The 21,777-nt window shown below is 34.7% G+C and overlaps 1 protein-coding gene across 1 annotated transcript in view; it reads right to left on the bottom strand.

Annotated features, from left to right (window-relative positions):
• The window catches only part of CCDC178 (coiled-coil domain containing 178), a 356,491-nt gene that overhangs the window by 38,122 nt on the left and 296,592 nt on the right, over positions 1 to 21,777 (bottom strand). The window contains exon 19 of the mRNA XM_065934984.1: positions 2,063 to 2,197. Coding sequence (XP_065791056.1) covers positions 2,063 to 2,197 — 135 coding nt within the window. The remainder of the gene's footprint in view (positions 1 to 2,062; positions 2,198 to 21,777) is intronic.

The raw sequence follows: 21,777 nt of genomic DNA, 5'->3' as shown, positions 1-21,777 counted from the left end.
AGTAATTTAAAGTCAAGTTTGGTAAAGAAAGTATTGGTGAATTCTTAATGTAAAATTAGAATAAGGACTATTGAAGATTATGGATTTAGAATTCATTTTACCCAAATTCAAATAATTTCTATTGACATTATCAATATTTCAAAATACACCATAAATCACAATGCAAATTTATCACTGTAAGACTTTTAAGAATGTTTACATTTGGGCAGAAATATAGGATTTTTTTAAAACAATAACTAGAACATGCAGATCATCTTTGAATGTTTTAAAGAAAATCATGGGTTAAGCCACTCTAATTTTTAATATACTAAATGTTAACAGACATTTTTAAGAAAAGAAATATACTTGTGATTTCTAAACACTGAAATTATAGTTTATACTCAAATTTGCATACGAATTCCTATTAAACCTACACATTTTAAGCACTGACTTCCCCAAAATTTAAATTTCTCCAATTATTTAAAATCTTTGTTGCAGTCCATTATCAATAGAACTCATATAAAGTATATAAATAAAGCATATATATACGTTTATTTGTTAAAGTACACATATTCTTTTTATGGACTTTCCTGGTGGCTCAAAAGTTAAGGAACTTGCCTGCAGTGCAGGAGATCTGGGTTTGAACCATGGGTTGGGAAGATCTCCTGGCAAAGGGAATGGCTACCCACTCCAGTATTTTTTCCTGGGAAATACTATGAACAGAGGAGCCTGATAGGCTATAATCCATGGGTTGCAAAGATTTAGACAGACTGAGCAACCGACACGTTTTCAACTTCATACTTTATATGTGGGGTTGCTGCTGCTGCTGTTGAATCGCTTCAGTCGTGTCCGACTCTGTGCACAGTCCACCAGGTTCCTCTGCCCCTGGGATTCTCCAGGCAAGAATACTGGAGTGGGTTGCCATTTCCTTCTCTAATGCACGTATGCACGCTAAGTCACTTCAGTCGTGTCCGACTCCATGCGACCCCATGGACAGCAGCCCACCAGGCTCCTCTGTCCCTGGGATTCTCCAGGCAAGAATACTGGAGTGGGTTGTCATTTCCTTTTCCATTATATATGGGGGTATTTGTCTATGTATCTATCTACATACTCCTCAGAAGGAAAGAGCAAAAACAGCCACAAGTAAAAATGAAATTTTGAAATAGCTTTGGAAGAGCTTTGCAACACCTAATTGTTTAAGTGCATTAAAAGCATCATGAAATGCACACGTAATTAAGATATTTAGAAAAGAATTTTGTTCGGTCAGTTTCAGCCTGCATTGTTAATACCTTAAGTTCATAAAAACTATGGTTTTTTATGATATTACTTTTTAATAGAAGAGGAACTTTTTATTCTTGATAGAACTGGTGGTGGATGTTTTCTTTTGGAAGATTTTTTTATACACATATTGTAACATTTCAAATAGCAAAATATTCATTTGATAAAAATGTAAGTAGTTTTCAAATAATAGTCTTCAAACAGTTAATATGGGCTTCCAAAAGAGGTCAGAGTCTTAAAATAAGGACAACTGATCCACCAGACGTTTCTACAGAGACAAAGAGTAAAATTTCACATGTAACTGGAACCACAGTTATTAAAACATTCTCCTCCCCAATTGCTTATTTTTCAAATAAAGTCATCTCCAAATTGGCTTAGGATGATGAGCCTCTTGCAAAAGCAGAAGGGGAAAGAAAACAGTTAAATAGAATAATCACAATCATATTCACTGAAGTAGATTTCACACAAAAACAACACAAGGCAACTGTTGACAGTGTCTTTTAAACAGCCGAGAAGCGTCTGCAAAGCCTGAAGATAGGAAAATCTATACATATATCAAATGTATGTATAAAAATCCATCCTGAGGTCTGTGAGAGAGAAGTTCAATTTCCCTTTTCCCCCAAAGTATGCATGGTGTATATGCTAACTTACTGAATTCATCCTTCATGCAATTCCAGTTTATTAAAGAGGTTAAAAATTTATAAAACTCTGATGGGATATGGTTTTAATGCTTCATCACACTACCCATCATTTGCTTTTCAATCTAGATCAGAATGATCTTTCCCACTTCCCTGCAGTCACCTACCTGCACAGCTAATATTTTCTGAATACTCTCTTGAGAGTCTGTCTGGAACTTGGCCAGCCTCATCTGGCTGTAGAAGACCACCAGCTCGAAGTGCTTCTGCCACAACTTGTGTATCCTCCTTTGCAGCTGACAGAACTACAGGGGAGAGGGAGGGGGGCAAAAACACAAGTCAGAGCGGGAGAGGAAATTAATGGCAGTGTTCAAGAAGAATGATGGAGGGAAATATAGAAAGCAGTCAATAGCCCATTCCGCACTGTACGGGCCTGACAGGAATTTCACAGTCTCTTGATTTTTCAGCCCACTCATGTGCATTCATCAGAAACCAGTCACATCTGGCCGCCAGGATGGGGGGTTAATTTTCTCTAAATGCCTCAGCAGTTTTGTTCTAGCTGAAGCAAACTCTGTGACTGCAAAGCTGATGAGTAAAATATTTCTACTTCACCCAGTTTAACTCAAAACCGATAGCCTCGGGACATATTGAACCTTTCTTTAAAAATAATCTTTTGAAGCTTCTTTGAATGGCACATCAGGTCAGGCCAAAGTTTAAAAATGCAACTTGAAGACTTTGATGGACACCAACGACTTCTTTTTTTCTCCTCATAAAACCCTACAATGGCTTGGCAATGTGTGCTTTAGAGCATGACAAAACTAAAGAGAATTAACTTAGCCATCAACAGCTAGGGAGAACAATAACAGGGAAGAAATTTCCAGCTAGAATTCCCTATTAATCTACCTCCCTCTGACTATGTGACATAGGAACATCTCACTGCACTCAAGTACAATGGACGTAACGTTTACAAGTGACTTTAAATGCGGAAACTATACAGAGAAAGAAAGATTTCTCCTGTGAGGCATTCTCCATCTTTTGGAAATTTAATATAAAAACAAACAAAAAAACTAAAAAACCACAGTAGAAGTGTTACCAAGGCAATTTACACTTGTCCTTCAACAACTAGCATAGCTGTACCATAAGAATTGTTATAATTATTTTCAAAAAAATTAGCTTCATGAAAGTTAACCAAAAAATATTAAAAATATTTACTCATATGTTTCTATCACTGAAAATGCTTTTATTTTTTGATAATATGAATAACTGTTTATGTTGCTTTCTTTTTAGATGTGTTTTCCAGAACAAAGAAATACATGCCAAAAATTTCATACCAAATATTTCTTAATAAAAGAATTAAAATGGCACATAAAATGGCCATTTTATGTCCCATTTATTATTTTGGGTACTGGTTACATTTAAGGGAGGCTTGCAAAACTTCATCAAGCAGTGCCCATATGACTTGTGGAGCTTCCTGTGTGCATATTTCAATAAAATAGTTTACTTAAAAGTCACCGTCTTTAAAGTTGCTACATGCTGCTACCTGTGAATTCTTTATCTTTGTGATCTTCGTTATGCATTGAAAAAAGCCACACGTAGGTATCTAGATAAATCCACAGAAAACAAAGTCTCTATTCTTGGTTAATTGGTTCATTTAGGATGAAAAAAATAACCTTGACTCTAAAGCTATTTTATCTTGGTAAATGCTGAAATACATTACTTGAGATTAGTTTCTGGGCATTTCAGATAATTTAGGCTATTGAACTAAATGACAAATCACTTTTTGAAGAGGAAAATCTGTCAATATTAATTTTCTGTAATATTTCAATATTTATTTAAATAAATATTTTAATAATGTTAATATAATATTGAAATTTTTCTGACAGACAGTGGGGTGAGGGTATGCTGTGCCTATATATTCATTAAGACACTAGAACACTTTAGTCAAAGAATTATTCTATTATTACGATATACACAAATGTGACAGAAGGCAAATAAAAGGAAGATGAATTCTAGAAGATTTCCTAAAAGTGAAAGTAAGGATTTTTTTACAAGTGGACAGTTTTCAATGTGCGGAAGATTTTCCAAGTGGGAGTTTATCAACCAAAGTGAATTGAATGTTTCTCATACCCACATCTTAAATGAGGAGAAGCTGCTGTATATAGTAAGTCAATTTTATTCACTCTTCTGTGCTCTAGTTTAAGGTAGCCACAAAGGTCTTAAATTAGTACTTTAAGTGGTAACTGAAGCTCCTTAAGTAGAGATGTTCTTTAAGTATCAACTAAGAAAGAGCAATATCTCAAAAATCTATAGCTAATAAGCCTCTACAAAAAGATAAACCAGGAAGAGAATAACTGAAGGCATTCTTAAAGAATAATCAGAATCCAATAAAAGTCACATATATATGCATATATGTGCACATTAAAGACAATACTATGATCAACTATATCTTTATAAATATATAAATATAAAAATATTTAAGACCTGGAAAGGACAGTTGATTAAGAGTTGGTCATAATGACACCCTTTTAGGAAAGTGGTTATGATAAAAGCCCAATTGTAAAATGTCAGCCAACAGTGATCACTCAATAAATACTTACTGATACTAACTCAATAAAGTGAAATGGTAAAATTTTAGTGTCAAAAGTGAATGAGTGAATAAGACATTCAGGAACTTACAAAACAATGGAAGAAGAGAGAAAAAATAAACCAAGTAAATGCAAGACTCACAAAAATACACAAAGGAAAATTAAAGAAAGAGAGCTTGGGCTCCAAAATCACTGTGGAGGGTGACTGAAGTCATGAAATTAAGAGAAGCTTACTCCTTGGAAGAAAAGCTATGACAAACCTAGACAGTGTATTGAAAAGAAGAGACATTACTTTGCCTAAAAAAGGTCCATATAGTGGAAGCTATGGCTTTTCCAGTAGTCATGTATGGATGTGAGAGTTGGACCACAAAGAAGGCTGAGTGCCAAAGAATTGATGCTTTTGAACTGTGGTGTTGGAGAGGACTTGAGAGTCCCTTGGACTGCAAGGAGATCCAACCAGTCAATCCTAAAGGAAAATAGTCTTGAATATTCATTGGAAGGACTGATGCTGAAGCTCCAATATTTTGGCCACCTGATGCAAGAGCTGACTCATTGGAAAAGACCCTGATGCTGGGAAAGATTGAATTGGGAGGAGAAGGGGATGATAGAGGTTGAGATGGTTGGATGGCATCACTGACTCAGTGGACATGAGGTTGAGCAAACTCCAAGAAATAGTGAAGGACAGGGAAGCATGGTGTGCTGCAGTCCATGGGGTCACAAAGAGTCAGACATGACTGAGCGGCTGAACAACAAAAGAGAGAGAGGGAATTAAGTTGTGAGTGGAAAAGTCCTTCAGGTGGATGCAGAATTCAGGTGGGACCAAAGGAACGGAAACAGGTTTTGATCTCATCAACTTCAATTAACCCAGTGTTTTTGAAATGAAACATGCCATTACTGAAGCATAATCATTTCCTGAAATGATTACATGCCTGCCTTATCATTCAAATTTTAGGGAAGGTGAGGTGGGATGAGGAAGTGAGTGATAGAAGAGGCAATAAAGGACAGAGAGGGACATAAACACACTGGGGGTGGGGGGAGGTCAGCAAGGGCACTCTGAGGACCTGCCGTGTACTCAGAAAAAAGAACGAAAGCCATTGCCAGATGGACTGGCCTACTGATAAGCCCCAAGCAAGGATTTCAAGAATTTTGGGAGAGAATGGAATATTCTTATAAAAGTCTAAGGAGGAGCAATATTCGTGCAGGAAGAGTCATTTTGGGAAGAGAACCTCAACTTCGTTGCCCTTGATTTTGTATACGAAAAGAGGAAGTGAGGGATCAACGATGTCAGGGAAGCGGAATCAGGAAACAGCTGGTATGTACTTTGAACCATTTAAAATGGCAAAGAGGAAGACAGAGTTTTCTGACAATGGTTTCTGACCAGTTCAAATGTGTAGCACACTTAGCAGCTTGCCTCTAATACCTGCTTTGTGAACTCTTTGCTAAAGGAAGTTCAAAGTTGGAATTCAATGATACTTCTTTTGAGATAATGATCACTATGTATGTACCTATTTATGAGGAGGAAAATGAGCCAATGTCCATTTTGACATGATGTACTGAGATAGAGCTGGTGATTTTGTGTTAATGTGAGCACTGTGTATAATGTATCCTTGTGAGTACTGCATGCCATGTACAAAACTCATTTATACATTTGGTAAAATATATCTTCTGATTAAATTTAACTAGGTTCTTGACGTTAATTTACACTTTAAAGCTAGATACTCTTTGACAGTAAAACAGAATAAATTAATATTGTCTCTTACAAGAATGGGGCTTCCCTGATAGTTCAGTTGGTAAAGAATCTGCCTGCAATGCAGGAGACTCCAGTTTGATTCCTCCAGTATTCTGGGCTTTCCAGTTCGGTTCTTATAAGAATGAGAGATTCTTCATCTTCTTGTTTTAATACACTTGTTTTTAATCCAAGTTACTTTGTCTGCCTACATAAATTCATGATAGCTGCTAACTCCTATATATCACATAAACCTGACTTTCATATTAAATGCTATAATGCATATATCATACCACACAAATCCTCTAAATGGGTTTACATGTGTGTAAAAATACAATATGCTAAGAATAAGTAACACTATTTGATATTCCAATTACAGGTTTCAAAATAACATCAGGACTAGCCATAATCAAATCAGCACCAAAATATCATCTTATACCATTTTCGTATTCTTAGCATAGAATTCAAAATTTCAGAGCACCACGTTTTCAGTTATTTTCCAGGGCTAGTTTTTGTTCTTTAGTTGTTAAGCCATATTCGACTCTTTTGTGCTCCCATGGACTGTATCCTGCCAGGCTCCTCTGTCCATGGCATTTCTCAGGCAAGAATCCTGCAGTGGGTCAGTGGGTTGCCTTTTCCTTCTCCAGGGCTAGGCTGGAGCATAAAATGGTCTGGTTTACATTATGGTTGACACGAGAATAAAGTAAAGCCTTGCTCTGCCTAGCTCAAAGGGGACAACTTTGAGCTAGCTAGGACAATCCCCTAGCTCAAAGAGATACATTGTGAAAGACAGTGAAATAGTGTTGAAGGATCTGTTATTTACTGTCAAGGGAACAAAAAGTATTCATAAGTGTGATTTTTAAAAAAAGCTCTCAAATTATTTGATAGTTTTTCCCTTTAAGAAATTAAGCAGAATTCTCTTCCTTTTGAGTGTGGGCTGGACTTAGTGACTCTCTTGTACTGAATAGAATATGGCAGAAGATGGAATGCTACTTCCAACACATACACACACACACACACAGCTGTGACTTCTATCCTGGGTTTTCTCTCTCATTCTCTCAGATCATTAGATCTGGGGGGAGCCAGCTCCCATGTTGTGTGAGCAGCTCTGTGGAAAGACTCACGTGGTGAGGAAATGAACAACAGCCTTGTGAGTGATATTGGAAGCAGATTCTCCAGCCTGTTCAGATGACTGCCACTCCAACCAATATCTTGATTGCAATCTTGTCGGAGACCTTGAGCCAAAACCACCCAGCTAAGCACCTCTTCATTCTTGACCCCCAGAAACTTTGTGAGAAAGTGAAGCTATGTTGGTTTAAGCTGTTACGTTTTGGCCCAATTTCTTATGCAAAAGTAGTTAACGATGGGTTCTTAATTCTTCTCTCCTCTTTGCCGAGCAAGAAAATAATTTACCATCTGTATTTTCTGAATGCAAAGTAAAAGTGTTCTCCTAATTTGTTGCTTGGTTTAAGACTGAAGTTGATTTATTAGTAATAAGAGGGTGATTAATAAATACTTACTGATTGATGGAATGGTTTGTACCATCTAGGAGCTCATTATTTTAATTGAAGACACTACAGAGGAACTATGATTTAATAATCTCAGAAATTTAAAAATGATTCATTATCAACAATATTTTCATGTAATACATCAATATATTAAAGGAAAAGAATCATTCCCAAAAGAAGTTGATATGAATTAACAATGAACAAAAACAATCAACAATGAAAAAATTATTGTGGCAAAATAGGAAGGAATAGAGAAAATTTCTTTAACCTGTTAAAGGGTATATACCAAAAACTTCCAACAAACAGTTTACTAAATAGAGATACTTTAGAAACATTCCCGAGAATGCCAAGGAAAAATAAGTAAGGATATCAGGAATTAACACCTTTAAAATTTCATTGGCCAAAGCAATAATAAAAGAAAAAAGATAGGTATAAGAAGAAGAATATCTACATGGAAAATTCAAGAAACTCTATAAATTAAGAATAGGAGGTAATGAGAGTTTAGGAACATTTTTTTCCTACAAGAGTAGCACTGAAAAAGATCAGTAGCATTAAAAAAATTAGTTATAACCAAACCTGAATTGCAAACTGAAAATTCCATTCATAATCACAATGTAAAATGTAAGATGGTGGTGGTGCTGTTTTGCGCTGTGCTCAGTCACGTCAATTGTGTTCGACTCTTTGCAACCCCACGGACTGTAGCCCACCAGGCTCCTCTGTCCATGGGGTTTCCCAGACAAGAATACTGGAGCAGGTTGCCAGTTCCTTCTCCAAAGTGTAAGATACCTACGCTTTAATCTATTAAAGAATATGTAGAAGTTTATAAAGTAAATTTTAAAACATTTTTGAAAAATATAAAATAAGGATTGAATAAATGGAGATACAACATGTCCACATGTGTGAGGAGAGGATGATAGGCATATCAATTTTTCACAAATTGTCTATAATCTCATCAGGGTTCATGGGACTTGACCTAAAGTTTGTATGGATGAACATAGGACTGGGAACACCTAAGGTGACTGTGAAATAGATTAAGCTCAAATAATTTTCCATGCAGCATATAAAACTTTTCTTAAAGCTGTACTAAGAGCAGTATCAGCATTGGAATAGATAAAAAACAGTTGATCCAGAAAGAGAGGTGAACAACAGAAACATTCATATAAAACACAGAAATTCAAACTATGATAAAGATAGCATTTAAGTCAGTGGAGAAAGGATGGCACAATTGGTTTTCCCTGTACAAAGATACAACACAAAATTAGATCCTTAACTCATGATATACACTAACTAAAACAAAAGCGAGATAGTTTCAGATGAGAAAAGCTAAACTTTAAGATTTTGTATGGAAATATGACAGGCTAATTGTATGACTTTTAAGAGGGGAATGATTTTTTTAAACTAAATATTAAAATAATAAATTCTAATGGAAAGAAATGACAAATTTAATTACATTCAAATTTTTTAAAAACTTAAATTTAGAGTAAAAACAAGCCACAGGCTTAGAGATGATATTAATAACACACAGCTGATAAGGATTAATTTCTTTAACAAAGAAAGAACCCTTAGAAATCAATAAGAGAAACAACACAAGCAATCCACCAGAAAAATGAGCAAATAATACAAAAAGGCAACTCATAGAAAAGGAGAGTTATTTGGTCAATAAACATTTGAAAACATATTCAAGCTCCAGCAGAGTCAAACATACTTCACACTCATAGGGTTGGCAATTACTTAAAAAAAAAAACAAAAACAACAAACTGTCTGCCCCAATCATTGGTAAAGATGTAGGAAAACCTGAAATTTCATATCTGTTCAAATTTGTTCATAATTTGATACAAAGACTTTATTCATTTTTTGATGTGGACAATTTTTAAAATCTTCATTGGATTTGTTACAATACTATTTTGCTTTCTGTCTTTGTTTTGGTTTTATGGCCACGAGGCCTGTGGGATCTTAGCTCCCCAATCTGGGATCAAACCCATACCCCCTGAGCTAGAAGATGAAGTCTTAATCATTGGACTGCAAGGGAAGTCCCTTATACAAAGACTTTAAAGAGCAATTGGCCATTATCTATTGAAGTTACAGACACATTTTCCCTTTAATCCAGAAAGTGTATTTAAATCTACCAATTCTAGACGAGTGATTCTCAAGACCAGAAGGATTAGTATCACCCCAGAGCTTGTTAGGAAACAGGCATTCAGACTCACTGAATTAGAAACTCAGACTTAGCAACTGGTGTCTTAACCAGACCTACAAGTGATGTAACACATGCTGAAGTCTGAGAGATAATGCTTTTGAAATGGTCACAATATATGATCAAGGAAACAAAATAAAGTTCATGTACAGCATAACTTGCAATAATGAAAATTTGGAAATCTGTCTATTCTTGAGGAATGAAAAAAATACACTGTGGTATGTTCATACCCTAAATCCTAGCATTTAAAATAAATACCCTAAAATTGCAAGTGATACACACAGTATAACATTCATATAAATAAAAAAAAGAAAAGTAGGACTTCTCTGGTGCCCCAGTGGATAAGAATACATCTGCCAGAGCAGGGGGCATGGGTTCGATCGCTGGTCCTGGAAGATCAGCCATGCTGCAGAGCAGCTAAGCCCTTGCACTACAACTATTGAGCCTGTGCTCTAGAGCTCAGGGCCCACAGCTACTGAGCCCACAAACTGCAACTACTGGAGCCCTTGTGCCCTAGAGCCTGAGCTCTGCAAAACGAGAAGCCATTGCTATGAGAAGCCCATGCACCGTCACTAGAGAGCCCCCAGTTGCCATCACTAGAGAAAGCCCGTGCAAAGCAATGAAGACCCAGCACAGCCAAAAAGAAAGAAAGAAAACCAATAGTTATTTTAAAGTAACTACTATATAAACATAGTACTGAAATCACAGATGAAATGATAAACACTAAAAAAAGGCTAGTAGTTAACTCTCAGGAAAGAGGAAGTGAAGTGAAAGTCACTCGGTCGCATCTGACTCTTTGCAACCCTGTGGACGGAAGCCCACCAGGCTCCTCTGTCCATGGGATTCTCAGGTATGAATACTGGAATGTGTAACCATTCCCTTCTCCAAGGGACTTTCCTGACCCGTGGCTCAAACCTGTGTTTCCTACATCTCAGGAAGATTCTTTGCTGTCTGAACCACCAAGGAAATTAATTACTACATAAACATAGTATTAAAAACACAGATGAAATGATGAACACTAAGAGGCTAGCAATTAACTCTGAGAAAATAGGTAAACAATAGTATCAGGAGTAGGCAGATACAGGGTTTGGCGTACAACTGTCTATACTGGTTTTATCATCCAAAGCAAGTATGTCAAATATCAAGATTTACAAAACTGGTAAAGGTATACAGCGTTCTATTATTAAAATTTATTTATTCACTTATAGCTTATACATAACTGTAAATTACTGTATGTTTGGTTGTTTCTAAAAAACAAACAAAAAAAGCCCATTGGCTAAATTGACATTTCTGTAAGAAGAGTATCCTCTATACATTGTGATATGGGATTACTTTTGGAGATTGAGATTCAGAAGCTGAACAAATGTTTTGGTCAACCCAGTATTAAAATCTGAGTTTAAAAAATATCCTATTGCACTTGACCATTGGCTAACATATAATATTTGTGTTTTTTTTTGTAAAACAAGATTTTTGTTATATATCCCCTCAATGTGATTGTAAACATAATAAAAGAATTACCCAAGGTATATGAGTTTATATCAATAAGGAAAGAATCACTACTTCTAGATACTTTATAAATTGCTAAAAAATTTTGTATTCTCCCCAACCTGCTCACATATAAATAAAGATGTTGAATAGTCACTTTAAAACTTATTTCATACTAAATTGAAAGAAATATGTAACCCATTTTTATGAGAATTTGAATTTGCTAGTATTAGAGAGGGGTTGGTAGCACATCCATTGGAAAAAGTATAAGGGTATATAAACCGAGCTTTGGAGCAAGTTGTTTTATAACTCCTCAACTTAATCCTCAGACTACAATTGATTTTTTATGATTTAAGTTTTCTAAAATTATCCCTAATAGGAATAATGGCAATAACAGTTTCATGTCAATCATGTTGATATCATAAAGACTATGCTAAGTCAAAGTCTTAAAAGGCAACAACAGATATTAATAGTATATTAATCTAGATAAACAGAATTCTTTGGAAGCTTAAACATACATTGTATGTTATTGTGTTGGAAACAATTGCAGACCAGTGTGTTTTTTCTTTAAGAAAATTCCTTAACTTGTCTCTGTGCATTACAGAACATAAATATCTTTGCAAACATACTTTAGATAAAATTAAATCATTTTTAGAGACATATGGTGCCAAAAATTAACTCCCCAAAGACATAATTTAACTGGCTTTTGCAATTTAGGAACCCTGGAAAAAAATAAAGGGAACATTTCAAGGAAATGAGAAGTGTCCTTATAATGAATTTCTGCTTATAAGAATCAGACATAACAACAGTCTTTTTAATTAAAATACAAATACCATATGTATAGTTATCGAAAATGAACTATAAATTGTTTTGCCAGAAAACAAAGACCAGTCAATACTGAAAAAACAGAAGTCCCTTGAAATACAAAGGTAATACTTGGCAGGAATGATAGTTCATGGACAGCACTCAGTTCTTCGTGAATAACAATTTGTCTATTATCGGACTTGTTTTCAATGCAACTTGCTGAAGATTTGACTCTATGAGACAGATTATTAAACAATACCTCATTTATACATTTTGGAAGAAAAGTATCCTTCTGAAAAGTGGATGGCAGTTTAAAAGAGCACAAAAATCTTCTGCATACACAAGAAAAATCCATTAAAAATCCATACACAAGAAAAGACATTCAAACAGGAAATTAATAGAATCAGTGCAAAAAACAAATCTCATCAATGCAACATGCAGGACAAATATGAGAAGTGTGGCACATTTCACATCCTCAAAGTAAAAACCACTTCCCAGTACTCTAGGGTGGGAACTGGGTATGCGTATGTGGTGCCGGCCATGTGTGACAATTGTTAGGGGGTACAGGATTTCTGAGGGACGTATCTGTGTATGTATGCATGGATTAACTCATCATAGGTATCTGAAAATTTGCAAGTACATCTGATGTGGCTGCTAGTGAGCTTGAGAATTTCATAGGTGAGAAGGCTTCAACCTAAGAGTGGAAATATTATAGAGATTCTTTACTGTGAAAGAAAGGTAAAGCATTTCAGATAATCTCCTTGTGTTTCTCACCTATAAACATAGTCAAATATTCCAACAACAGTTGAAGCAGCTCAAAGAAAAAAAAAGATGCATAGTTGACAAAGAAGAGAAAAAAAAAATCCTGTATTCTGCAGATGTGCATTTTCACCTTAGGTAATCCAATTAAAATCATATTTAAAGCTCTGACAAAATATGATAAGGGAAATAAGAGTATTTTCCTATAGGAAGATATTTTAAGTGATAGATAATAGGAGCACACATACAATCATTCATTTGCACGAGACTATTAAAATGATGATTATAATTTCTGACCTGCTTGTTACTATGTTCCATATACTGAAAGCATACTGCCTTTCTCTATTTCTGACATAAATAAAACTGATAAGCGAAGATATGTGCATGCAATTTTAATTCAACAGAGTGATGTGAAGTGCAGCTCACAAGGCAAATAGTATAAACCCTATCAGTTCTGTTTATTGTAATAACCCAAACAATGGCAATTACAAACTACTCCACAGATTTTTGGCATGGCAGGAATGACAGATCTACAAAATCCAGCTAATGCTGGTCTTTTTGTAGTACTCAGTTACCAAGCCGCACATGTACAATACACAAATCTCAAAAGTAATGAGATATTTCTTTATTATCAAATCCGTTCCACAGACTGGTGTTAAAGATCACATAGCTCATTTCTGGAAATCTCCTTTGTCAATTGCTTAGGTATACTTAAGAAAAATAAAACTCACATGCATTCACAAATTTGGAGCCAGCCTTTAAGGAAATTCATAAAGGACTACTCTGTTACTCTAATTATATAAATAATAATATGTTTCAAGATTCTGTATTTGGAACTCTGCTAATATATAAAAACCCTGATGACATGGGAGAAACCAAGCTGACTTGTAACAGATACTATGAAATCTCATAGTTCATGGTTAAAAATCGAGTCTATTCCTTTATTTGAAAATACATATGTATATCTTTTGTATACATTACAATCATAAAACATGCTATGAGATATAGCAAATAACATTTTTTACATACATAATAGTATAAATAAACTTCAAACCTTACCAACTTCTTAGTTTCATGGAAGATATAACTGGTTCTCGAATAAAATGACTGCGTTCTGATGGATATTTGACTTACAAATTATAAAGATAATAATTTAGATATTTTGTTTACCTAAGTTGGTAAATTTCTCACACACAGTTCTTTTGAACAGTTCAAATAGAAACAAAGAAATAAAAGTATTATCTTAATTCTGAAACTACTAATCTCTGTGATTTAAAAGAAAGATGTTAATAAAACAATTTTTAAAATTCTGTAATAGAAATTATCCTCACAAGAAAAAAGACCTAACACTGTGTAAATGAAAATTAATTATTTTTAAAAAGATGAAAATGGAATTACATGAAGGCTGAAAAATAGAAGGTTAAGCTATCACTATATTTTAGACATGAACATATTCTTAAAGTTTCCATTTCTTTGCCTGTCAGTCATCTTACCAAGAGTAATTAAATCCTTTGTTTTTAAAAATGTGGCCAAATGAATGCCCTACACAGGCCTGCTTGGCGTTCACTTATGAACTGTGGCTGAACAATTTTCTTTGGTGACTACTCATAGTATATCTTTACAGTCTTATGAGACCCACTTGTTTTGATGCAAATGAGTCAAGGGGATACTTTAAAATAGCATTTCCCTAAAATCAATTCACAATAAAAACATTATATAAAAAATGATTAATTATAGAGCTCACTGACTTATTTTGAATCTTCAAGAAGATATACAATATTTTTCTAAAGACATCCAGTTCCATTATAAATACTGCCAGTAGCTTTATTTCATTTACACACAAATAAACATAATTGCTTCTGAAATTATTTTTTTGAAACTGTTTGCAAGTTTCAACTACAAGTGTAAAGAAATAGACAACATAATCATGCAAATATGCGTGAGCCTTGAGACAGAAAGAAACCAGTTTGCAGCTATAAGAAATCAAGGGTTAGAAACAGATGAACTTCTTTATGAACTACATCTAGAATGCAAAAATCTTATGACCTTATTTTTGTCTTAGCTCCTTGTTACTGATATAGAGTTGCTCTGGGACTAGAAAGATTTCAACAATCAGAAGAAAATCTGCAAAATAGTGTAAATTATTATGGATGCCAAAAACTTACTAAACCATTTGTTGGCTTGAACAAAAGTATCTAAATGAATCCATGTGACAATAGATACTACCAAAGATGTATATAATAATAAAACAATGTCTTTCAAGTATGTGTAACTAATCACATTTCGTCAACAAACGTTATGAACTAAATTCCAGGAGACTCCTGGAATCTGAAAAGTAAAACGGTGTTTGATGATTAATATCCATGGAATGACAGTAACTCATGGTAAGGAAACTGCAACTGTTGTGTCACATTCTGGAAATCCCTGGTGATAGCACTGAACGTATCATTGGATATTTGGAAGCTCAAGCAGATCTAGGCACTAGCATGCTATGTGACTGTGTGACAGTGTTACTTGAACCTTAACTGACTCATCAAACAAACAAGTGTAATAGATATAAACTGGATTGTAAGGAGGCTATGTGGCCACTTGGCTTTCCATTTCTTCAGAGGAATTTGAAAACCTCTTGTCACCTCTTCCCTTCCCATTTCTTTATCTCCTTCACCCTTCAGACTTCTACCACTTCACTAAAATGGCTCTAAGCAAAGTCATCTGTGGCATCTGATATGGCTAAATCCTTTATCACTCTTTCAAACTCTTTTGCTGTACTGTCTACACTTCCTTTTCAGTCTCATTTGCTGGTTAAGAACAACTGTAATGAAGAAATATTTTAGACCAAGTAAAACTGGATTTATGTCCTATGTTCCTACCAGGGAGGATGTAATCCAGGGAGAAGGAAAATGATTCCAGAGAGAGGGTATAATTGCAAGGAGAAATGATGAACAATAACAAAAAAGGTAAATATGTAGATAAAGCCAAACATGGTCAGTACAAAACAATAATATTATAAGCAATGGTAGTAAAAATCATAATATCTAACTTGAGAATCTAAAAGAGAGACACCAAAATGTTTTATAGCAAAAGTATATAAGTCTGAATGTCAGAAATATGAATTAAAATGCTCTAACTCATAATGTACTGAAAAAACATACTGTACTAAAATAAAATATGTGGCACATTTTGTTATCACGTATTCATGGGAAAATTGAAAGTATATTAATAAAAATAAAATTTCAAATAAAATGTTTAAAATAGTGTTTGACTGTCAAGTTAAAGGAGAAAATGAAATTAAAAAAGAAACAAGAATCAATTAATTAAAAAAGCCAAGCAGGGAGAAAAAGGAAGCAATAGAAAAAGCAAGACAATTAGGAAACCAAAAGATAATAGAATGAAGTACAAACACATAATTAATAATAATAACTGTATATGAATTATTCTCATCACTTATGACAAGAGATTAGATTTAAAAACTGTGCTTATATATACTTTTCAAGAAGCATACTAAAATCTATAAAAAACTGAAACTAAATAAACAAAAGTAGCACAGTAGGCAGATAGTAGTCCAATGAAATCTTGGGTATACAAAGCAAAACAGACTTTTAAGACAAATAGTATTTTTAGACATAGAGATGATCAATATATATGTATAATGGAAAACAATTGCTCAATTAATGAGAAACACATATCAATCAAACATTTGTGTAGCAGTAATGACTAGTAACGGAAATCTATAAATGTATCAACATATAAGAGACTTGAACATAGCCATCTATTTTGACAAGTCAAAAATTAAAATAATGATGATTAACAGGGTTACCAACCTTGATCTAGCAAATATGTATATAAAAAATGCTCTCTCACACATGCCCCAAGTTATAAACTGCACAGTCTTCTTAAGCATACATGAAAGTCTAATACTTGAAACTTGCATAAATTAAAACATCAATCATGTCCAATCCTATGAAATTATAAAACAAGTCTTATTTTTTCAGGGAACTGGTATAGTACAAACTATGTTCTTAAGACAAAAGCAAATAAATTAAAAGTCAAAAAAGACAAAATAAATAACTTAATACAGCTTTAGAAATTTATGAGTATAATTCTAAATAAAAGATGAACCAAAATAAATCATAATAAATTTCTAAGTACTGAATACTGAATGATAGTTAAACAAATATCAAATGTGTAGGCTACAACCAGATAATACCTAGAAGAACATTTATTCTTATGTCAGAACCATTATGTAGCACACTTTAATATACATAACTATTTGGCAATTATTGCTCAATAAAGTTGCAAAATAAAAAAGTAAAGTAAGAAGAAAGGCAGAAATTAAGGAGATGTCATAAAAATAAAATAGTTAATGTAGAAGAACAGAGTTCTCTGTGCAAAAATGTTGGGAAAGAATTTAGTGAAATGGAAATCAAACATATAACAAAGAAAATTCACAAAGGCAGTGTTATTAGAAAAGATCAGTAAAATATACAAATTTCCACCAGGATTGACGTAATGAAATAGAAAGTAAAAATTAATAACATTTTAACTAAAAAGAGAAGCAGTCTCTTGAATCTTCAGGCTATGCTATGACTGCTTTCCAATTTGGTTCTTTAAAATCTGTGTAGGGAAGTCTTATGATCTCCTTTCTACACTTAAAACAAAACTTTGCTATGGTTGGCCCTCTCCCCTCTGAATTTCTATCTCAAGATACATCCCTACATAAACTGTAAGTAGTCCAATTAACCAAATTCTGTTTCATATACCAATGCTCCCAAAGAGATTTGCGTTAATTACTCTGCATTTAAGAAGGACCTCTGCACATTGCTTTACCCAAGAGAATAAATCAAATGATAGGAATTTTAGATATTGTACTGTGTTCATGGTAGATAGTACAGAAATAATGGGAACTTCTAGGCCGTCCCAAAATCTACCAAATTCTACCTCAAATGTAGCTACATATTCTATAAATTTAATATGTAGACACTTAATCATAGTCCTTGGAACAAATGAAAGTGTAATAGTTGGACCAATTTTATTATGTTTTCTGTCATGTTAGTTTAAGTACTGTCAAATCAAGCAATTGGTTTTTTTTTTTCCCTTTCACTTTGAGTAAATGAGCTTTGCGGAGATCTAGTCACTCCTTTGTTCTTTTGACAGCTTGTTCTGCTCATTACATGATATGTGGGATTATCAAATCAATAAGATTTTGCTGTTTCTGAAATACATTATATAATGGGATAAACTTCCTGAATATTTCTAAATACAAGTTTCAAGTCAAAGTCAGAAGGTGAAATTTAAAACATAGAGGCTGACACAGAAAACTATTCATGATGGTGTCCCTAAGCCATGGCTCATAGATATTCAAAAGTTGTTTTGAAAGTAAGTTAAAAAAAAAAAAGACGCAAGATGATAGCTGGGAAAATTTTGCAACCTTAGAGTAAATGAGAGAGAAAGGTATATGAACACTGTGAAAAAAATTAGGAGACTTCTGAGAAACAGAAGAGATAAAATTATTTACAAAATGAGAAGGACCAACCAATGGAAGCTGTTATCTGCTTTTTCTTCTCTGCAATTAGGTCCTTGAGGGTATGGCTCATTGTGATATTCATTTTTGTGTTCTTGTACCTCATTCAAGGCCAGGTGAATGGAAATTTCTCAATAAATATTATTTGAATGACTTAATTAATAAATATCAGGACTTTAATGAGTGCCAAGGAAGCTGGGTTATTTTCACTTCAATTACAACAAATTGTACATTGTAAAATTTTATTAGCTCTTATGCCTGTTGAACCAACACCGCAGGTTAACACTGTACAACATAGGCCCGTATTACAACAGAGAATACTACTCCATGAGGGAGGCTTCACTGGGGCATCTCCCTGCCACAGGCAGAAAGACAATGCCTCCTCCTCCATGCTCCCATGGAGGTCTAATATTATCTCTAATAAAGCATGTCACATTGAATTACAAGCCTTTTTCAACACGCAGATTTTGCCAGGAGACTCTGAGCTTCCTGGGAAGATATATTTGCTTTGCTTCCAATTGTATTACCATGTTGCTTAGCACCATAGCAGGACCTCAGCAACATCTGCTGCATGAGGGTAAGAGAAGGCATACCATGGAAGCATAAATCACATTCTCCCAAGATGTCCACATTCTAATCCTTGGGTCCTATGACCCTGCTACTTCAGCAAAAGGGATTTTGCAGATGTAGTTAAGTTAAAGATTTCCAGATGGGGCGATTATCCTGGATTATCCAGATGAGCCTAGCATCAAAAGAACCATTATAAGAAGGAGACAGGGGCACAAAGGCAGAAGAAGCTATATGAAGACACAACGAGTCAGTGAAGATATGATGATAAAATGCTGATATCACTGTGAGAAAGGGGCCATAAGTTAATGAACTCATGTCGCCTCTAAACGCTGGAAAAGATGAGGCCGCATTCTTAGAACCTCCAGGAGGAACTAGCTCTACCTACACTTTAGCTTCAGCTCAGTGAGACTGATTTTGGACTTCTGACTCCCAGAACCATATGAGAAACCTGTGATGTTTCAATTACTAAGCTTCCATTGTTTCTACTACCAGGAAATATGCAGTTTCTTTTCACCTAAGTTTAAAGGGGCACAGTCTTCTCTTCCCCTTTCATAAATATTTATTGACTACCTGCTACTTGCCTAAACTACAGTAGGAGGCATGGGATATGCAACTCTGTATGAGACATGAAGCTTGTGCATTTCAAACAGAGTAGAAACCGGCAAAGGCCAGGCACGTACATATAAAAATGTGACCAGAGACCAGCAACATAAAAGAGTATTTGATAAATACCAAGTGAAAGTGCAGAAAGCGTTAGAGGAGCTCAAAATGGATTGAAATCACTCTAGTTGCCAGGAGCTGGGACAACTTTCTTGAGGAAGTAAGTTTCAAGAAGAAACTTCCACACTGAGGCGTAAAAAAGGTCATTCTAATAAGAGAGAGAAACATGAGCAAAGAAAGCTGTTGGAAAGGTATTAGTGTATTTTGACTTCCGTGAACAAAAATGGCCTGAGTAGAGCAGAAGGAAGGAGAAGATGGGGAAAAACAGGTTGGTAGCAGGTGGAGGATGAGGAAGTAGAGCAAGCTAAATACTAAGTGCAGGAGTTAGAATTTCACCCTAGAGTTATAGTACTTGCTTCTATGATCAAGGGGTATGATAAATATAAAACAAAGCAGCTTCTTATTTCTCAAGTCTGTTCAATTTTGTTTAGTCTCTTTCGATTACTGGCAGTCTTACATATCCTGTTACCTAGTGTGACCCTGAGTAACCTCAGAGTTAACCCATGAATTTTCTGCTTTCCTTCAGCATGCCCATCCAATTGACTGCTAAATGTCTTAAATACTAAGTCCAAAATTTGTCTGGGTTCCATTCTTTTTCTCTAAACATATTGTCATAGTTTTTATTTTAGTTCTACAAAATAAGCTAAAAGTAAACAAAACAAGATAGTTTGATGAATTGTTTCACAAGATAGAGAGGTGGTCAGACACAGAGAAAGAAAGCCAGGAAAATGCAGACACAAAAGAAATAGCATCAGAAATTTTAAGAATAAGAGACTCATCATGTGGAAATTTTTCTCATGTGGAAAAATAATTTTAACCCTTTGCTGAACTCCTTCTCCAGGCAAGCAGTGCATGGATTTGGGCCTGCATCGCTGAACCCCAATTCCATTTTGCCTCTGAAATGTTTGTTTCCATTAATACTGTACCTACAGTTTTATGTAATGAAACCCAAACAGAAGACAGAGGTTGACACACAGTAGTTCATTTATATAAAATTGAGTAGAAAAGCTTCTAAGATTAAAATTGACCTAGAATATTCACAAAATTCATTATGTTGTTCAATAAAAGTTGTGAGTTAGCAAGTAGGTAAATATGTATCTCTTCAAGTGTCCAGTTTAATTGGTTATGGCGACCTGGAGCATTGTGTATAGATGGTTGTGAAGGTTGGTCTGTACAAAACAAAAAAAGATAATTCAGTGATGATTATCCATGTCTTCTGTGGGTGTGAAAGAGAAAAAGAATGAGATCAAGGGTGGCCTGTAGTTTTAGTGATTATAATATTATGCAATTTCTAAAGTCCCTAATTCATGGTTTCATACCAATGGGTCCATTTTTTTGTTTAATAGTTTACTTGAAAATATTGTATTTTATTAGCTAGTTTGAAGACAGGCCCTAAGTTATGCAAAAAAGCTCAGAATAACATTTGGTAATGGCTCTCTACTCCCTTTCATAGGTGTGGGGCATAGTCACTGGGAATAGCATTTCATCAATCTACATGTGGTACTGCATTTCAAATAAATGAGATTGGTTATCAGTGGAAGGATGTCTTTTGGCACATGATTAAATCTGCAGTTAAGAATCAGGGTTCAACTATGTGGCAGAAGTATTATTTTTAATGGATTTATCCATTTTACAAAAAAACAATTGCTATTTAAGTATGCACACTGAATGTGATTTCTCAAAGAGTAATTTAAAAATATTGTATAAGTATGTATTAAAGACTGCCTTTGGTTATATCATGGCACCCTCTCTTATTATCAGGTTTCCCTGGTGGCTCAGATGGTAAAGAATCTGCCTGCAATGCGGGAGACCCACGTTCGACCCCTAGATCAGGAAGATCCCCTGGAGAAGGGAATGGCTACCCACTCCAGTATTTTTGCCTGGAGAATCCCATGGACAGAGGAGCCTGGCGGGCTACAGTCCATGGGGTCACAAGAGTCAGACACAGCTGAGGGACTAACACTTTCACTTTTCTCTTGTTATTACTGTACTATTGGACAAGTTACTTAACCA

The sequence above is a fragment of the Muntiacus reevesi genome, chromosome 4 (genome assembly GCF_963930625.1).
Source record: "Muntiacus reevesi chromosome 4, mMunRee1.1, whole genome shotgun sequence".
In the NCBI taxonomy this organism is placed as follows: Eukaryota; Metazoa; Chordata; class Mammalia; order Artiodactyla; family Cervidae; genus Muntiacus; species Muntiacus reevesi.
Note: the sequence above shows the minus strand (reverse complement) of the source record. Positions and strands in the feature narration are given on the sequence as shown.